We start from the raw sequence: 18,512 nt of genomic DNA on the forward strand, positions 1-18,512 counted from the left end.
ATCATATATCATTTGAAAGAGCAATTTCTAATCTTTAAACTGAAAGAAACTTACAATTGACACTTTTCATTAGATTTTTAGTTATTCTTGGTTATTTAAAATGTTTCTCAAATTGCCCTTTTCTCTTAGAATTCCCAGGAATCTGAAGCATTGTTGTAGAATTCCACTGGGGTATAGAGGGTTAAGACTACACATCCTGTTCAACTGCTTCCTCTGCCAAAAACTGTTTCAAAATAAAAGTCCTCACTACAATATTTCACTGTTAAACAATTTAACCCTTTAAACTACTGAACTTTTTAACTGTTCAGCCATTGTAACTGTTACTTGTCATCAACTATGACTCTTACCCACTGTAGCTAGTTAGTATGGTTAGCATAGTTAGCATGATAACATTGCTAACATTGTTAGCATTTAAAAAAAAACTGCTAAAAATGATTAGCTAAGTAACATGGTTAACATAGTTAGCATGCTAGCATGTTAGTTAGCATTTTTAGCAAAACTGCTAAAAATGATTAGCTAAGTAACATGGTTAGCATATTTAGCATGCTAGTTAGCATAGTTAGCATAACTGCTAAAAATGATTAGCTAAGTAACATGGTTGTCATATTTAGCATGCTAGCATGTTAGCATGCTAGTTAGCATTTTTTAGCAAAACTGTTAAAAATGATTAGCTAAGTTAGCTAAGTAATATAGTTAGCATGCTAGTGTGCTAGTTAGCATAACTTTTAAAAATGATTAGCTAGGTTAGCTAAGTAACATGGTTAACATAGTTAGCATGTTAGCGTGCTAGTTAGAATAGTTAGCATACCTACTAAAAATGATTAGCTAGGTTAGCTAAGTCACATAATACTAGTTAGCATAACTACTAAAAATGAAAACATTAGCTAAGTTAACTAAGTTAAGTAACTTGGTTAACATTATTATCTTTGATAACATAGTTAGCATAACTGTTAGCAAACATTAGAGCCATTCTAACAGTCAGTTATCGTTAACTATCTACCTAAATAATTTAACCATTTAAACTATCAACCTATGCACTGTAAAAAGAAGCCTACGAATAACAGTACAGTGCATTTTGTACACTGTAATTATTGGCCTTTTGTTTTGCTTTAGTTGTTTGTGTTTTTTTTTTGGGGGCCAATATTGTTGTTGCATACCCCTCAAAAATCGGTAGCTGCGCCCCTGTTTATCCTATCAGCTGTTCTGGTGGAAGCGCGACCACAGTGCAACCACTGCTCACTAGAGGAAGTGTCTCCCCTGCTGGCGTGGGGGCGTAACGGTTGGACTTAGTGGTTTATTGAAGTGACCCTGCTGTGGTAGCCTAAAAAATCTAGACGCGCCCCTTGCTGCCAGGGCTAGTCTAGCAACTCTCCGTTGGCTTGTGAGCTCCATAAATCGAAACTCAATCAGGCCAATGAAGTATAAGTATATATACTTTTTTGATCCCGTGAGGGAAATTTGGTCTCTGCATTTAACCCAATCGGTGAATTAGTGAAACACGCACAGTGTACACACAGTGAGGTGAAGCACACACTAATCCCGGCGCAGTGAGCTGCCTGCTACAATGGCGGCGCTCGGGGAGCCGGCAACCCTCCGGTTACAAGTCCAGAGTGCTAACCAGTGGGCCACGGCTGCCCCACAAATGTGTATAGAGTCGTTAGGTGGGCTAAACATAAAAATGATTGATGGCAGAGTTGCAACGGTTTGGCTTAAATTCCCTGCTACTTGAAAACAAATAAGATGGATGTTGCTGTTGGCAAACAGTGTGACATGAGTTAAGCTTTTATTAAGTTGGCAAACGTTTGAGCCAACTAGTTCCGCTGGTGGGAAACGCATGGGACTCATAGCGCTGCCGCTGTCCTATTGCGTGCAGAGGGAATTTGAAAGACAACTGATTATCCCGCCCCTCGGACTGAGCACTGCGAACGGTGAGTGCCCAGACCCTACATTTTAATGTGGGTCTGGCTCGTCAGGCTACTGCTGTGGCGATAGACTGAGAATGTTTTGGACTGTGTAAATAGTCTACTACCAGGGAAATAGCCAATCTATTTATATATATATATGTATATATATATATATGTAAGTATATATATTTCATTCAACAAAAATATATGCAGTTTTGCATATATTTTTGTTGAATAAAGATAGTGATAAAGACAATCATTTATATATTTGCCTTTGAAATTCTCATTGTGTTGGTGTGAAGGGAAAATCTGAATCTAAACTCTATCGACTGTTTTAAGTCAGGTTACATTATTGGAGCTTGCAGGGAACAGACATGTCATACCCAGCATCATTTCTGCCTGTTGAGCGTATTACTGGGAGTTGTTTAAGCAAGACCAAAGGCCACAGTCATGCCAGCATGCACAGTTCACTCCTCCTGCTACCCTGATTTGCATTTGTATAGCTCACAGCATTTTCATTTACATGTTAAAGCCTCCCCTAGAATTAGGAGTTGGGGGGTCATGGGCGGACGACTGCCAAGCAAGGCCCACGTCAATTTCTGACAATTCATGGCAGTTGACTGCAAACTGCCGCGAACAGCCATTAACCTGAACTTCCACGACAATCTACAGTGCCGCATACTGACGAAAATCACACTTCATGCAGTGTTTGCGATGAACGCGGCAGCCGTCTCCCCACTATCCCATCTAATACTGGAGTTCTTTTTGGAGATCTTGTGAAAAAAGCGGAGAAACCACCAAGATCTGAGAAGAAGACACGCACTGAGGATGCTGCTGACGCAGCCTTTTCCATCACCAGGTTCAATTGATGTGCATAGCAATGTACAAAATGTGAATTAGGGTACATCCATGAATGGATTTAAAACAGAAAAATCGTTCTTGCACAGTGTTAGCAGAGTCTATGTAGCGAAACACTACAACTATTTGGCAGTGGGTGGACACGTCTGTAGTCTCGTCTGTTTGCACAGAGAAGAACTCCGCATTTTTCAAATCAATTATGATATGATCCTGCATTACATCCAACATTCAATCCAGTAACTCATTTTGAATGGTCTTGGAAGTACATTTGAACACGGTCACAGTTTCTAAGTGTTTGTGCATTATACTTTCTAACATTGCAACCAGATCCACAAGACCTCTGAAAATACCAGGATTGCTAGGTGCTTCAGTCTCGTCGTGCCCCCTAAGCGCTAGCTCAAACGCACCACAGAACGTATGCAGGTTATCACATTGGAAAGAATGTTCCCACTTCTTTGTTGTGATTTCGCACACTTACACTGTAGCCCTCATCGAGTTGTGCTGCAATATTAGCTTTCCCCAGCATGGCTAATTTCATAGCACAACTCAGATGTGACCTACTAGCCTCATGTTTTTTGCCTTCTCTGAAAAATGTTTCATGTCACACACACCTGCACTACTCCAAACATCCCCTTGTCCCCCAAAAGATCGGAAAAGCAGGCATGGAAAACAGAACATTTATTGCGTTCAGGACAACCAGAGAGCCAGGGCTTCTTATCATACCACAAACGTGAACATGTCCGATTAAATGACCGACCCTTGTCCTTTGTTTGTTGGACGATGTTAATGTCGGGCTGATCAGGTCCTAGGTCTTTGAAAGCTAATTTAACTCTAATCTCAAGTCTTTCGAATGAGTTCTTTAAGAGAAACTCCACACTATTGCATACACGCTGCTCACTCGCCATTTTTCAACGGTCTGTCTGACATCACAAACTTCGTGCGGACTAATACAGTAGGCTACATATAGGGAGGGAAAGTAATCTCATCGCCATCTAGTGGTTGCGTTCCTAGAGTTTAGCGGAGTGGATGGGATTTTTTTTTTAGAAAAAATATATCTCGGTGCACATTGGGATCTTAATTTAATGCCTTCCATATGTTGCCACTGGGGTCACCTCTATTGCTTCAAGTGGTCATACCTTATTTTAAGGATCAGTTGAATTGTTTTGAGTTTTTGTCGCAACATGGTGATAAGGAACTACAGCTGCATGTGACGTCACATGTTTGGGCGCTTAATCTCTAACTTCTTAACTCTCAAAAAGAATTTCAAGTTTTTGCCTGAAATTGCACTGTGCCTATTTACAAGGCCATTGTTCCCACCTCTTCTGGGGCCTACTATCAAATGTTGGACCTCTATAGAAAGCTGAGAACCTCTAGTTTTCGTAGGAAACAGTCACAATAAATGTGTGATGTACTCACAAAGAGTTACAGAGGCTAGAATATAGTTTTTTCTTTCTGCCGGATTACAGCACCAGATCTTGTGAAGTTGTGTGCAAAAGTAGATCAATATAGAATGAAAATATGAGTGCTTTAGACTATTATTTGCCAAGGTATGCCCATGCGTTTTGTAAAATGCCTATGGATACTCCCCATAGGACTTTTTGTTATCCAAAATGCATACTGACAATCAAATGCTTACTGCACATGAACCCCTTAGTGTAGAAGCATAATCCTGGTCTCAAATGAAAGGTAACACTTTGAGGTTTCATGCTTGTATTTGGATTATACTTCAGGGGTTCTGATATGGAATGACTACACTAAATATGGAATGATTACAAAAATGTCTCTATTTTGAGTAACGTTGAAGGGTAAAGTCACGTGACTTCTTTTGTAGTTCGTTTATGAAACAAAAGGAGCAATTTCGATTTTCTTTTTCTTTCAACCACTTGGGGCGCTGGTTTTCACTTTCCCTCCCTATTACAGTAAGTTCTGCCATCGTATAGGGTGGCCCCCCCCCCCGATCTTCTACTAACCGCGCTCTGGCTGCAGTTCCATTATCGGTTGACAGATTTACATAGACAAACAGCAGGCGCTGTTCAATTTCTTCAGGGCAGAAATACATTGCCATTTTTGCATTTAGCCTGTATATCAAGTATCCTGCCAAATGTAGGCTAATTTATTTATTTGTGAATCCATCTATAGCTAAACCAAATATGCCCATGGTGACCTATCTGACTGCATACTGCCTAATACTACTACTAAAACAGTCCATTTTCTCTTCCACAAAACCCAACATAGGCTAATCAAGGATATATGTTTTATACTTTTAGTTTTTATTTGAAATATCTGCATTGATAGGGGCAGTAGGCAAACGTTAGGCCTACTTTCGTTTTGCACTTAAGCTTGTATTCGGTGTAAACAAACAAGCATGCGTGGAAGCCTGGAGTTGTCAGTAGCGTTCTACCTTTGAATAAAATGGGAGTATTACGGGAGGCTACTTTTGTGCCGGTTCGCTACAGCTATATTTTGCATATTGCAGCCAATACGTCAGCTGGGCTAAAAGGCATGTTAGGTTATCTTTCCTTCTCTCACTGCATTCTCAGAATCTCATCCTGTTCCTCCTATATCCAATGAATTCGGTGGATAGAATAACTAATTTCATCTTTGCATCTTGGCTGTCTAGTCTAACTTTCCGCTTTTTCTGCGCGCTCTTGGATTTGATAGAAGCGACTACTAGCGAGTCACAACGCGAAACTGTTAACGTTCATGGGAGGTGTATTTTGTAGACAAACATTGACATGGTTAGAAGTCATTCGCACCAGTGCGCCTAAATATTTTTTTGCACTCGCACGGCATCATTTTTACTCGCATGTGCGAGTGAAATGGGCGCACTGTAGAGCCCTGTGAGAGTAGTCTATTTACATTTCTGAGTGGAAGGCTTCGGCTATGAGTGGAAATAACTTTTTACATAGTGCATTACGATATGTGGATGCAATTCGGGATTTTCTTTGTCATTAGTTAAAATAAATGTTAAAAAATAATTCGAATAAAATAATGCTTGTATCATAGAAGAGGTAAATGTCATGCAATGTTATTTATTTCAATGATTTTGGTAGCAGTACACAAACTAAGCCCACAAGCTAGCAAACATGACACGAGCTAAAAGGACATCTCCAGATGTAAACATTTGCCAATGGGTTGCATAGCCTACTCAAATGTCAATAAACCAAGTAGGCCTTAATTAACTTACTTTCATGGCCTAGGTAGGTTAGCAACATCAGGTTGAGACATGCAAGTAAGCAGGGGGCGGTTCCCCAAAATGTTCTTATCGCTAAATAGTTCTTAACCTATTCCTTAACCTTTCTCTTAATGTTATGGCACGATTCCCGACACGTTCGTACGCTAAGTTTATCTTCTGTAAGTCACACGTTCGTAAGGTTGGTCTGGGCCTAGTTCCCCGAAAGCATTGTAAGCCCAAGAGCATCGTAAAGTCCCTCTTACGAACGTCTTAAGATTTGCCGACTGTTTCCCGAAACCATCGTAGCTTAAGAGCGTTGTGAAAACACTCGTAGATCTACGAGTGCTCCAGAGTTCAACTTACAGAATCCAACTTACGTTCCCATTCTTTATTGTGTTTACTTGTGATGAATCAGATTTTAGAGGACAAAAATGCAATCAAGTTATGAAACGAGACGTTACCAGAATAGTTTGCCATTATCTTTGCTAAGTGAAAGCTAGCCTATATTTTATTAGACCTATGAGGTAACAGCAGAGAAAGGAACATGTAGTTTAGTCTGTGCTGCGTCAAAATATAAGCCTTACATGTATATGTTATTTAAGTAGCCTGGGTGCCATTCCGAACTTAGTCCTGCCCACAACATTTGAGGTCGGGAAGTTCTGTCTGGCATTGCTCCATTGTGGAGCAAGTATGCTCGCCCTAGATCGGACGGACCAATCAAATCAGGCTTTAAGTATTAGTATATACACTTTTTTGATCCCGTGAGGGAAATTTGGTCTCTGCATTTAACCCAATCGGTGAATTAGTGAAACACAAACAGCACACAGTGAGGTGAAGCACACACTAATCCCGGCGCAGTGAGCTGCCTGCTACAACGGCGGCGCTCAGGGTTTTCTTCCTACACCTCACGGTAAGCTATTTCGTTGCTCTGATTGGTTAGGTCTATCCAATTGAGTGCAGAGGCATTCCCCCCCTGTATCGGTTGAAACACGCCCCATAATTATGTCCCAATGGAGCAGTATCAGACTCATATTCTGACTAGAATTGAGTATGACTACGTCAGGCTATTATTTAAGCCTATTTCCTCACTTTCTTACTCGACCTCTTTCTTATCTTCAAACGTCTTTTTAAGTGACACAGACATAAACGGTGCAACAATCTAATCTTAAGGGAACCGTATGTAAGACATGTATTTCAATTAATCATAAAATGGCCCTAATATGTCACTAGACATTAAAGGGACACCAGCCAACGTTTTCATGTTAATTAATCATCTTCGTAAGTCGGTATATGGTTAAATGACTCATTACAGGGTGAATGAAGACTCTCTCGCCCGCCCCGACTGCCTGTTGGAAGAATATCAAGTTCAGTGTATCGTACCTGCCAGCCTTCAGTCTCACAAAGTCTCAGACATCGCGAGAAGCAGGATCAGTTTACATCCTGCATCTGTAACGGAGGCGATCTGAGCTAGCATGCTAGTTGCGCATTTAAATCCTCACACCCCTAACCTTAAGAACGCTTCTAACTGCTGAGTTGGAAGCATTGGTTGCATTTAACTCCCATGCCGGTGTGTGTTGAGGTGGCGGTTTCGAGGGACGTGAGCGGCGGACGAATTACGACCTCTGTTACACATCCACAGCACAGAGGCAGGCTAACGAAATGCTAGCGATTGTTGCAAACGTGTGTGTATAATGGCAAAACCGGCGAAGAAGCAGCGAAAACCCTTGACGGAAAATGCAAAGAAAAGGAAAAGAGCTTCAGACCGAGCAAGGGCTTGCACACGTATCAACTCGTACAGACGCTAACGGGGAGTTTCGTAGAGAAAAAGCATCAGGCTTGCCTGGTGTCCCTTTAAGAAATCATGTTTATTTCAAATACTTATATCACTGACAACAGTAGTCCGGCCAGGATATTGTCATTTAAAAAGTGAAGTTGCAGCCCTTAACTGATGTTGATGTTGTCTTTTGGCCTGATGCGCCACCCTCTACCTATCTACTAATCACAAAGTCCGTAGTGCGTTGTAACCTTGAGTCAGGGGGGAGGGGATACACCGCTCTCCAGTCATTTGAAAGTGATTGCAGTACCAGTTTTGGCCACAATCTTGCATAATGTATTATGGTTCTTTTAAATAATTATTATTTATGTCTGTGTGTGGTCTAGGCGTAAATATTTATTTACCCACAATAAAAGGTAGAGTGGAGTGGAGATGTGTATTTGTGTTATATATTATATATTTATTTATTACACGACTCTTCAGAGTGCTGCAGAAAGTTCCATTCACATGAATGGGCCTTCCCAACGTTCAGGCCTATGTTAAATCTATTTAACAACCTATGAGACATTTAACAACCTATGAGACATGTCTCACCCCTGTCCCTAAGAAGCCACACCCTAGTGAGCTTAATGACTACAGACCTGTCGCTCTTACATCACATGTGATGAAGACAATGGAGCGATTGGTCTTAGGCATGCTCAGACCCCAGGTACGCCATGCACTAGACCTGTTACAGTTTGCTTACCAGGAGAAAGTGGGCGTGGACGATGCCATCACTTATCTTCTACACAGGACACATTCCCACCTGGACAAGGGGAAAAGTGCTGTGAGAATCATGTTCTTTGATTTCTCAAGTGCTTTTAACACCATCCAGCCCCTCAGATTGGGAGACAAGCTCTTGCAGATGGGTGTGGACGCTCACCTGGTAACCTGGATTACAGACTACCTGACCGAGCGACCACAGTTCGTCAGACTGAAGAACTGTCTCTCTGACACTGTGATCTGCAGCACCGGAGCGCCACAGGGAACTGTGCTCTCTCCAGTCCTGTTCACCCTGTACACATCTGACTTCTGCTACAACACCGAGTCATGCCACATGCAGAAGTTTTCTGATGATACTGCAATTGTGGGGTGTATCAGGAACGGGCAGGAGGAGGAGTACAGGAGCCTGGTGGAGGACTTTGTGCAATGGTGCAAACTCAATCATCTTCAACTTAACACTTCAAAGACCAAGGAGATGGTGGTGGATTTCCGCAGGTCTAAGCCCACTCTGCTACCAGTTCACATTGATGGGGTCAATGTGGAGGTGGTTAGCACCTACAAGTATCTGGGTCTCCACCTGGACAATAAACTGGACTGGTCAGCCAACACTGATGCACTCTACAAGAAAGGGCAAAGCAAAGTAAGCTAGTAAGACGTTGCCACGCAACACCTGAAACTGTCAAGTTCTATCTGTGTGACAAACTATTTATTTTGTCAGCGGAAGACACGAAACGGTAGCAAAATCATTTTTAAAGATTCATTGTGTTAGGTTTCTTTTCCCGTTTTGGCAAGTAGCCGTGTAAAAAGCGGGATAATGTATTGTCCGCCGGTAATTATCAGAAAATAAGTCCCTTCCTCCGCTGCGCGTCGTGGTTCTGTTCTCCCTCCTCGGGACTTATTTTCTGATAATTACCGGCGGACAATACATTATCCCTTACGTATTTGTGGCCTCATGCTTAATTGCCATCTGAATTAAATGCATCCATGATCCATGCCCTTTCTTGTAGAGTGCATCAGTGTTGGCTGACCAGTCCATTTTATTGTCATTGATGCATTAAATGCATCCATGATCCATGCCCTTTCTTGTAGAGTGCATCAGTGTTGGCTGACCAGTCCAGTTTATTGTCCAGGTGGAGACCCAGATACTTGTAGGTGCTAACCACCTCCACATTGATGCATCCATGATCCATCAAAAAAACAACAAACAAGAACAAAAAACATCAAACAAACAAAAAACATCAAACAAGAACAATTGAGAATGTTGAAAAGAGAATGTATTTATTGTACTTTACCTACTACAACCACTGCTATTATTGGATATTATGACAGAGATAGGTATACAGGTGTGGAGGACATTTTCTTTAAACTGTGGATTGTGCAGGAATACTCTGACTACATGATCACTGCTTCAGGGCAGACACACATTCCTGTGTGCAAGGCATGTTGTGTCGTGCTCCAGCAAATGGAATTTTCTTCCCCTTTAGTCTTTATTGACAGTATTTACTTGAACTCTGAACCTGAACTGTGTTGATGTGTAGCAGTCAAGAAGCCTCCCCATAATTCCCATTTTTTATGTGAATCATCAAAGTGTTTTTAAAAAAAAAAAAAAGGTTTCAATTTAATATATTCCCTGAAGTTTCTCCAAAGTTTTTCCAGGGCCTTTTGCCAATCTTATTCCAGTTGTAGGTAAGCCTATAGATATGTTTTGCTATTAAGCATCGGATGGTGCAAAAGCCCTATTGTTTCTGTAGGATTATTTATTAGGGCCCGAGCACCGGATAGTGCGAAAGCACTTTTGTTTCTGCAAGGATTATTATTGGGGGCCAAGCAGAAAAGCTGCGTAAGACTTCAATTGTATGACAACAGGACAAGACAAAATGTCAGGTTAATTACATTGCTATTGCAAACACAGTCGACTTGAAGAGTTTCTAAATGAACAAACAACATTTATCAACGTCCAGTAAATGAGACGGGGTGAAACAATCCGTGTGTCGACCACGGATGGCTCTGTGGTCCCGTCACAGAATTTCGGTTAGCTGCTAAGCAAAAGAAGGCTAGGCTATGGGATCATCAAAATGAATTATTATAACGACAGGACAATGCTGTAACTGTCAGGTTAACATCACTTAGGTGTAGGCCTATGGTGAAAAAAAATCGACCCGAATAATTAAACAGTTACGTTTTCCAAATGAGAAAACAACGTCCATTGAGTGAACATTGCATGCGGTTGTTGAAACGGGATCTGTGGATCACAGAAAATGAGTGAGTTATATCCGTGGTCACATCACGGAATGAAATCTGTAGCCTACTCTGTCATTGAAACGGGCATCCGTGTGTGGACCACGGAAGATTAGTGTCATTGACTTGCGTTGGAGTTATATCCGTGGTCGTATCACAGAAGTTTGGGTGATTCCGTGATGTTTACACGGATTTTGAGTTACGGGCCCGTGGACATTTCACGGATTTCTGTGAGAGCAGGTTGGCTTGACTTAACTTTCCTTTATGAAACTAAACAATGTAGGTGCCTGTAGGGAAATTCCTGTCAAGTGGCGGGTGAAGTTTTGGGCTATAAAGCCTTAAGAGAGCCAAAAATCATTTTTAACTGCAGCGGATCTTGAGAAAGTCATACATGCTTTTATTACTTCCAGACTGGACTATTGCAATGCCCTTATACTAGAATCAATTAATCATCACTCATCACACATCATCAAGATTACAGTTAGTACAAAATGCAGCTGCTAGACTTCTTACTGGGAAAATGAAACAAGAACATATCACTCCAGTACTGGTGGCCTTGCATTGGCTTTCTGTTAAATTTAGAATCCAGTTTAAAGTGGCATTGACTGTTTTTAAATCATTAAATGGGCAGTTTACACTCCATTACGACCACTAAGATTTGCATTCCACGCTCACCTGGGCACTCCCCGTTCCTGCACACAGAAAGGTGACCGTGCTTTCAGTATTCATGCACCACGCCTCTGGAACAGTCTACCACAGGACCTCAAATCAGCAAAATCTGTGACTGTTTATAAATCGCTGCTAAAAACCCATCTTTTCAGACTTGCTTTTTAATAGCCACTGAGCCTGTGGAACTATGGATTGATGTCACTTGTATTTTGTCTACATGTTTTATGTCTGTCTCCTTTGTTTGGTTGTATTGGAGGTGCCAGCTGTAGTTGTCACCTCACCGCGGTCTTTGAATGGTTCTGAGATTGCCCATTCGTGAATTGCATGTATCAAACCTGTTTGATATTAATGACACAGTTTTTAAACCATTGGGTTGCATTTGAATTATGCTTGTAAAACACTTTTATAAGATCTTGACATAAATGACAGTGTTCTCGTTTACAGAATGTTATGTCTTGGTTACAGGTTGTGAGTTTTCATTCTCAATACATAGTGACCATTATCAAAATGTGATACCACTGCTTGGTTGAATTTCCCATTGTCATGCATTCTTTAAAACGTGAAATAACCGTAGGTAATTTGCACACCTGTGAAGTGTGAAGTAGCTCCAGTATTTTTGGCTGTATCACACTTATAGGCTATATATTGTATATCAATTTGCCAAACTCGTTGTGAAGTTTAAATGAACTGTCACGTTGCATCAGAGTTGTAAAATACAGACATTTAGAACATAGCAACATTGTAGCATATGACGGAGGTGGCTTTTGGCTAGTTGCATGGCAGTAGGCTAAGTAGCCTATATTAGCGATGTTTCAAAGCTGAGATTCATCATAATCCTGGGATATGCCCGCTTGACAACAGGAGAGATGGAACTAACGACTGGCCTTTGGCCATAGCAACCATCCATTTAAAATTAATAAAGGCAGTTTGTCATGCAAGTTGAGAAATGAGTAAGATGTAGTTCTACAAACAAGACAGTTTTAGTGATGAAAACATTTAAATTATAACAATAATGAACATAACGCAAGTGGCAACAGTGGTATAAGCAGGATAATGGACTCCACAGTGTTGGGTTCACTTACGAGGTGTAATGGCCCTCCGCTGGCGCGTCGGGGCCATTTTACCACCTCAAATGTGCATTTATTTCTGTGTGAACCGAACACCGTGTCGTCCATTATCCCTTACTTATAGGACAGTAGCAGCAGTGATGTCAGCAGACAATTATATTGCTCAGTTGATCAAACACATTTTATTATATTAATGAATCCAGTCATCAAGAACACTGTCCCAGTCCACAGGGAAGAAGTGGAATCAATAGGAAGCAGTCAGGCATGCTCATAGGAATATTGTTGGGCAGGTGCAGAGGGGGAGAGCTTGGGGTGAAGTTACAGCACATGAGAAGAAACAGAAAGTAACCAAATTTGGTTGTAAAGAAGAAGAGGAAGCTAAACAATCAGCAGTGGTATCAAGCAAAGTGTTATTGAGAGGAGGAAGATCAGCTGGATAGAACTATGGGCCATGGATGTGAACTGCATTAAATTAATTGTAGGAGTCATTTATTATATTCTTCCTACTCCACAAAGTATTCAGTCCGGTAATAAACTGACCAGGCTGGCTATGGTGTGTATGTACTGTAGCTACTCAGGGTTGCTGCACAATTATGTTTGCTTGAGAACAAGAGAGTTTAACTCTTTTACAGTTTGTAACGGGGACAGTAGAATCTCTTTTGTGCAAGAGGGATAGAAATGTGAACATGAGGCAAATACAAGCAATACAGGAAGATGGGGCAAAGCACAGGACTGGTGGATATCAGAAGGCAACTTGTGATTCTTTTGAAACCAGACACGGCATATCCTGAGGGTGAGTGCATTACCTACTTTATTGAGCTAACTTTTGTCTTTGAGGATGCAATGGAAGGAACTATTTAAAGGAAGGAGTTAAAGCTATCTATGGCTTTTTGTCTTTCCAGTAGTGATGAGTCTGCATTGATATCAGACTGTTTTAGCCTTCATTAGACTGTAGACTAAAGTCAGTCTCCCTTTTCTTTCTCTGCACTACGCACAAATATGTTACATAAAACAGAACAAAGAAAGTGCAAAACAGATGCACTGTTTATTGTGTTTACAATAGCAATCGGCTGTGCACATCTCTGAAACAAATAATAATTGCAACATTACCTTTGAGACAGCAGCTTCTTCATAAAGAATCTCCAGTCTTGAGGTTATGGTTTTACAGGAGGGAACTTTATAATCTGGCTTCACATACTCATCAACTATAGAAAACCCCCACCTTTGACAAAACTCTGCGTAGCATACTGGGTTAAAGAACATTGCAAGAGCTTTATTCTAGACCGAATGTTTGCGTTTTAAACTATTTAATATTAAACATGTAGAATTTCCTTAAGTTTTATGTTACAAAGTCTGCATTCAAAATATTTCCACACCCGACTTTTTTTTTTTCGACAGTCACGTGACTTTTTTTTTCTGATTGCTTCCCATGATTCCATGCATTGGATAACCGAATAGGGATATTAATATTTGAGTAATTCATTTTCGAACAGTTAACCTGTTCTTTGACTCTGTGTTAAGTTCACCCCTCTAACCTTAAGGACAACAAGTGTAATACCTTTCCTGTTTATGTTTGAAAAAAATGTTTATTTTGTATTTTATAGTGCATTGTCAGTGAAAACTGTATTAATAATTATTTGCTAAAATGTGTTAAGAATGAGAATTGCCATGGACTAAACTATTCCATTGCATCCTATTAGGATATCATTTAACAACTCCATGTAAGTAGAGTAGATTGGCATGGATAACTGCCATTTGTTCCAACTGCAGAAACTAAAGCTGTCTCTATGATGTCAGAACCCCATTTGAAAACTTAGAAGTTTAATGCAGTGTGAGGGTATCCTGATCTTATGTGTTCCTGTGCCTGCTTGTTGGCAGCACTTTCCTGCAGGAGGTGTGTTAGCAGTCTGGAGAGGCGTTGCCTAATGGCTCGTCCATACTCTATGTCCAGGCCTCCTTCAGTCTCAGCACACTCCTGCACTGCACTCTGTAGTTCCACCTGCAGTGGGAGTCCTGCCTTGGAACCGAGGACCGTGGGAGAAAACCAAGGTCTGAAGATCTTCTCACAGATCACCTATCAAAAGCAGAGAAAGGAATAAAGAAGGATGAGATACGACCAGACATGGAGGGTGACAGACTGAGAGCCCCATGAAGGGGGAGGAAAATTACCCCCTGGGTCAGTTATCTCAAGCATAACCTTCATTTCATTATCAGCAATGCCATCATCAGCCATATTCCCATTACCCATTTGTTTGAAGGATGGCATGATGCTTGACCTCTCAGCCACAGCACAAAGCCTCTTTTGTTCTTAAAGGCAGACAGCATAATGGAGTGGAAAGGGTCAGTGGACTCATTAACTGAACTGAATCATGAACTGTGAGTGCTTTTCTGTCTGCTTCACTGGGGCTCTATGCACACATTTTATACGTAGACTTTGGTTCATCCAACCAACAATTAATTAGTTAGGCATTGTTAAGTAAATATGAAAATGATGCTACATTTTGTGTATGCTAATCTCTCTTCCTGTACCTGGTTGAATTTCATTTGTAAAATGTTAACATTTTAACAAATTTTAACATTTTAACATTTATTAAGTTTCCCCTCAGCTAATATGAATATACAATGATGGCAATGATGTTTTGTAATGAAGTAGTAGCACACCACTCTTGCCTAATGTTAGATGGTAAATCAAGAATTAATGTTTCTAAGTTCAACCAGTCTCCAATGTGGAGAGCACAGAGAAACACAACACAACCTATATACCTAAACATTTCGGCAATCCTAGTAATCCTTTTAATCTACTCAATCAGTTGACATTTAGTGTGTTGAAAAGTTGCTGAGAACCCATACCCAGTTTGTTCCTATTTGGCTTTCTTGGCCAAGTTAATGTAGCTGACACTACAAAATAAAAACATATCTTTCTTGAAATGTGAACTGTAATGCATTTGCTTTGAAGGCCACCTAACCATAAATCTGTCTATGTTTTGTTTTGTTTTGTGTTATATTTGTGTATATTACTGGGTCCACATCTGAATAATATGCAATTATAGCTTACCTGCAGGTTGCTGTTTTTGCGTTTTGAGTCACATTTTCTTTTGTGTGTGTCACACTTGGAGACACAGTCAAAGAAGTTACAGTCTCTGTCACTGGTGCAGTTCTGCTCTAATATATCCTGCATTTTTGGCTCAAAGAAAGCCATGTCCACATCTATAGCCACCACCTTCAAAAGAACACAGTTATAGAGGGTTCGTAAACAATAAAGAGCATTTGGGCCTGTGTCCACCAATCACGTTTTTTGCGCTGAGAGCGCCTTCAACTTCATTTTCGGAGCGCTTCGGTCAAGTGTTTGTTGTTGCTAGATTATGGTTGTTGAGAGAGAAGTGACATTAACTGACCCAGCGCTGTTCTAAAGGTTGACCAGATTTAAACTTTCAGCACTCTGAGTTCTGCGGAAAAAAATGGTCAGCTCCGAGGGATTTTTTTCCGCCGAGGGTGCTGAGCCCTGTGAATGTTGCACTTCATAGGATTTGTATAGCAAGTAGCCGCCGTCGGCGCAAAAAACGTGATTGGTGGACACAGGCACTCAAGGAGTTTTTCATCCAAAATTAGTAAGATAATAATAATAATAATATGTTTTATTTAAATAGCACCTTTCTCAGACTCAAGGTCACTTTACAAAGTCAACACAAACAGAGCAAGACAACATAAAAGTAAACAAACAAACAAACAAAAAGATATCAAGCAAAAACCCTGAAGACACCCTTAGATAGTGTTTTTTGGTGATACTGTGGCTATGTAAATTTTGTGGGGTGTTCCAGCCTTGAGCACAGAATTACAGTAGCCTACAGAGTGCATATCTTAGATGGTTTGCAGGAACAACACATGTTTATCTGTCTTCCACTTTAACAAAACTTGCCTATAAAAACATACTAGATACGGAAAATTTTTGCAGTTTAAAGTTTACATTTTTTAAACAGACTAGTTGTACCCATACAGAAAAAATATAGGGCAGTTCCAGCGTTATGGATGTGACAATTGGACTTATATTGGTAAACAAAATGCCTTAGAGTGCAATGCCTTAGAGAGCAAAATTAGTATCAGTGAATTAATTTGCATAAATTTTAATGCAACCTCTGTCCTCTGAATACTGAGAAATCCTCAAATGTCATATAATCAATTTCATCCTAAGAATACAAGGCATTTTATCAGCGTTATGGATGTGACATGAAATAGACACACTTTTGTGAGAGATTACAGGTTTTCTACAAACTCTGTGAATTTTGAAGGAAACTGCTGAAACTATGATATATGTACCATGAAGGAGACTTGAATGAACACAAAAAGTGTGCTTTTGAAACTATGCGTCATTTTCGTAATGTATTATGTAGGAAAAACTGGCGTTATGGATGTGACGGTTTCACGTTATGGATGTGACGTGTCTGAACCAGTCCTCGACAAACTACATGAAACACATAATTAAGTAGTGAATTTTGATATGAAACAATTGAAATAGTAATCATGAAAAACTAGCGATGAAATTATTGCTTCCTCAGTGCCCACTATGATCCACAGGAAGAATCAGGACAACAAGTCATTTAGAATATAAAAAAGAAATTAATTTTTTTATTTTACCGTCATCAATTTTGGTCAGTGATTCCCGGGAAACACCAGGGAACATGAAACTTGGTGGCCACTCCCCTAAATAACTAGCCCTACCTGAACCGTTGCACCTAAGATGACAAAATATTTATGGTATGTTAGTCTCAAGAGCCCCGCATGAACCTAACCCATACCCACTCATTTGTGATTTGCACACATAAAGTACATGCACGCGGCAGCGCACATGCACCTGCCGCGACACACACGCACGCACAGTCGCACACATACAGACAGGCAAGTACATAAACACATACAGACAGGCAAGCACACGCACACACACACATGCACAAACACTCACCCACATGAATGCAGACACATAAACACACACACACAGGCACGCATACGCATGTGGGCATGCAAACACACACACACACACAGGCACGCATACGCACATGCACACAAACAGAGTTACACACACACAGACACACCCACACACTCTCTTATAAACAAAAGCAAACTCACATATGCACACACTCATTTACATGCACATGAGTTGCAGGAGTAGAAGATGGAACAAATTGACAAAGCGTGATTTATTTTTTTGAAGAGAATATGCAGGACTGAGAGGCGGTCATATTTTGTACCGCTATGCGGTACATCTAGTTTATTGCTGCCCTTACTCATGTTACTCTGTGGGTATTAGCTACAGAGGACCTGACACTTCAAATGCTGTCATATCGCGTCACATTTAAAATTAAACTGTGTTAAGCAGACGTGAACGGCAGGCTTAACAGATCTGCAAAAGAAGGAGGTTGCTATGTTAACTCCAGCTGCAAAGTCAGCCATCTTCACCAGCTAACACGATAATGCAGTTACTGTACAACATTAGTATGACAGTTACAGGAAGATAATCTCTCATATTTTCGTTATTAGGCCACTTGAAAATAGGCTATGGCTAGGCTAATTACTGGAGGTATTTTAATATTATGTTTGTTTTGCTAATGGTTAGGCAAGGCCTCCCTGTGGTTTTGAACCACCTAATAATCTTTGAAATGTCAGTTGTAAACACTAAGTTGAAAATCGTTGAAACTGACACGCCACCAGAACAGACGTTTTATCGGCTTTGAGGTATAATAAAGTCCCCAGTCTTGTAAATTCACATTATGTAACATCCATAACGTCACATCCATAACGCACGATTAAAGGTTTTAAAAGTAAGAAAGGGGCACAATTTGGTCATCACACTTTACATTGATATAAATCAGCTTTGCACAGACACTATGGACATTGTCGCATCAACACTGTATGTGTAGCATAAACTTTTCCTATAAAACGTTATGGATGTGACATGGCCATGGAACTTGCTGACTTAAAAACAAAAGCCTTACAAATGTAAGGAGTTGTGCTCTTAAAGGCAAGCTGAGCATAAACATCACTCTACCATTCCCTTGTCAATCTGGAATTTG

The 18,512-nt window shown here is 40.5% G+C and overlaps 1 protein-coding gene across 1 annotated transcript in view; it reads right to left on the bottom strand.

The window, feature by feature from the left end:
* Nucleotides 1-9,746: 9,746 nt before the first annotated feature.
* The window catches only part of dipk1c (divergent protein kinase domain 1C), a 29,828-nt gene continuing 21,062 nt past the window's right edge, over nt 9,747-18,512 (bottom strand). Inside the window, exons 3-4 of the mRNA XM_048266886.1 lie at nt 15,503-15,667; nt 9,747-14,521 (exon numbers count right to left, since the gene is read on the bottom strand). Of these exons, the coding sequence (XP_048122843.1) occupies nt 14,261-14,521; nt 15,503-15,667 (426 nt within the window). The 3' untranslated portion in view covers nt 9,747-14,260. The remainder of the gene's footprint in view (nt 14,522-15,502; nt 15,668-18,512) is intronic.

Source organism: Alosa alosa, chromosome 16, assembly GCF_017589495.1.
Source record: "Alosa alosa isolate M-15738 ecotype Scorff River chromosome 16, AALO_Geno_1.1, whole genome shotgun sequence".
Taxonomy (NCBI): Eukaryota; Metazoa; Chordata; class Actinopteri; order Clupeiformes; family Clupeidae; genus Alosa; species Alosa alosa.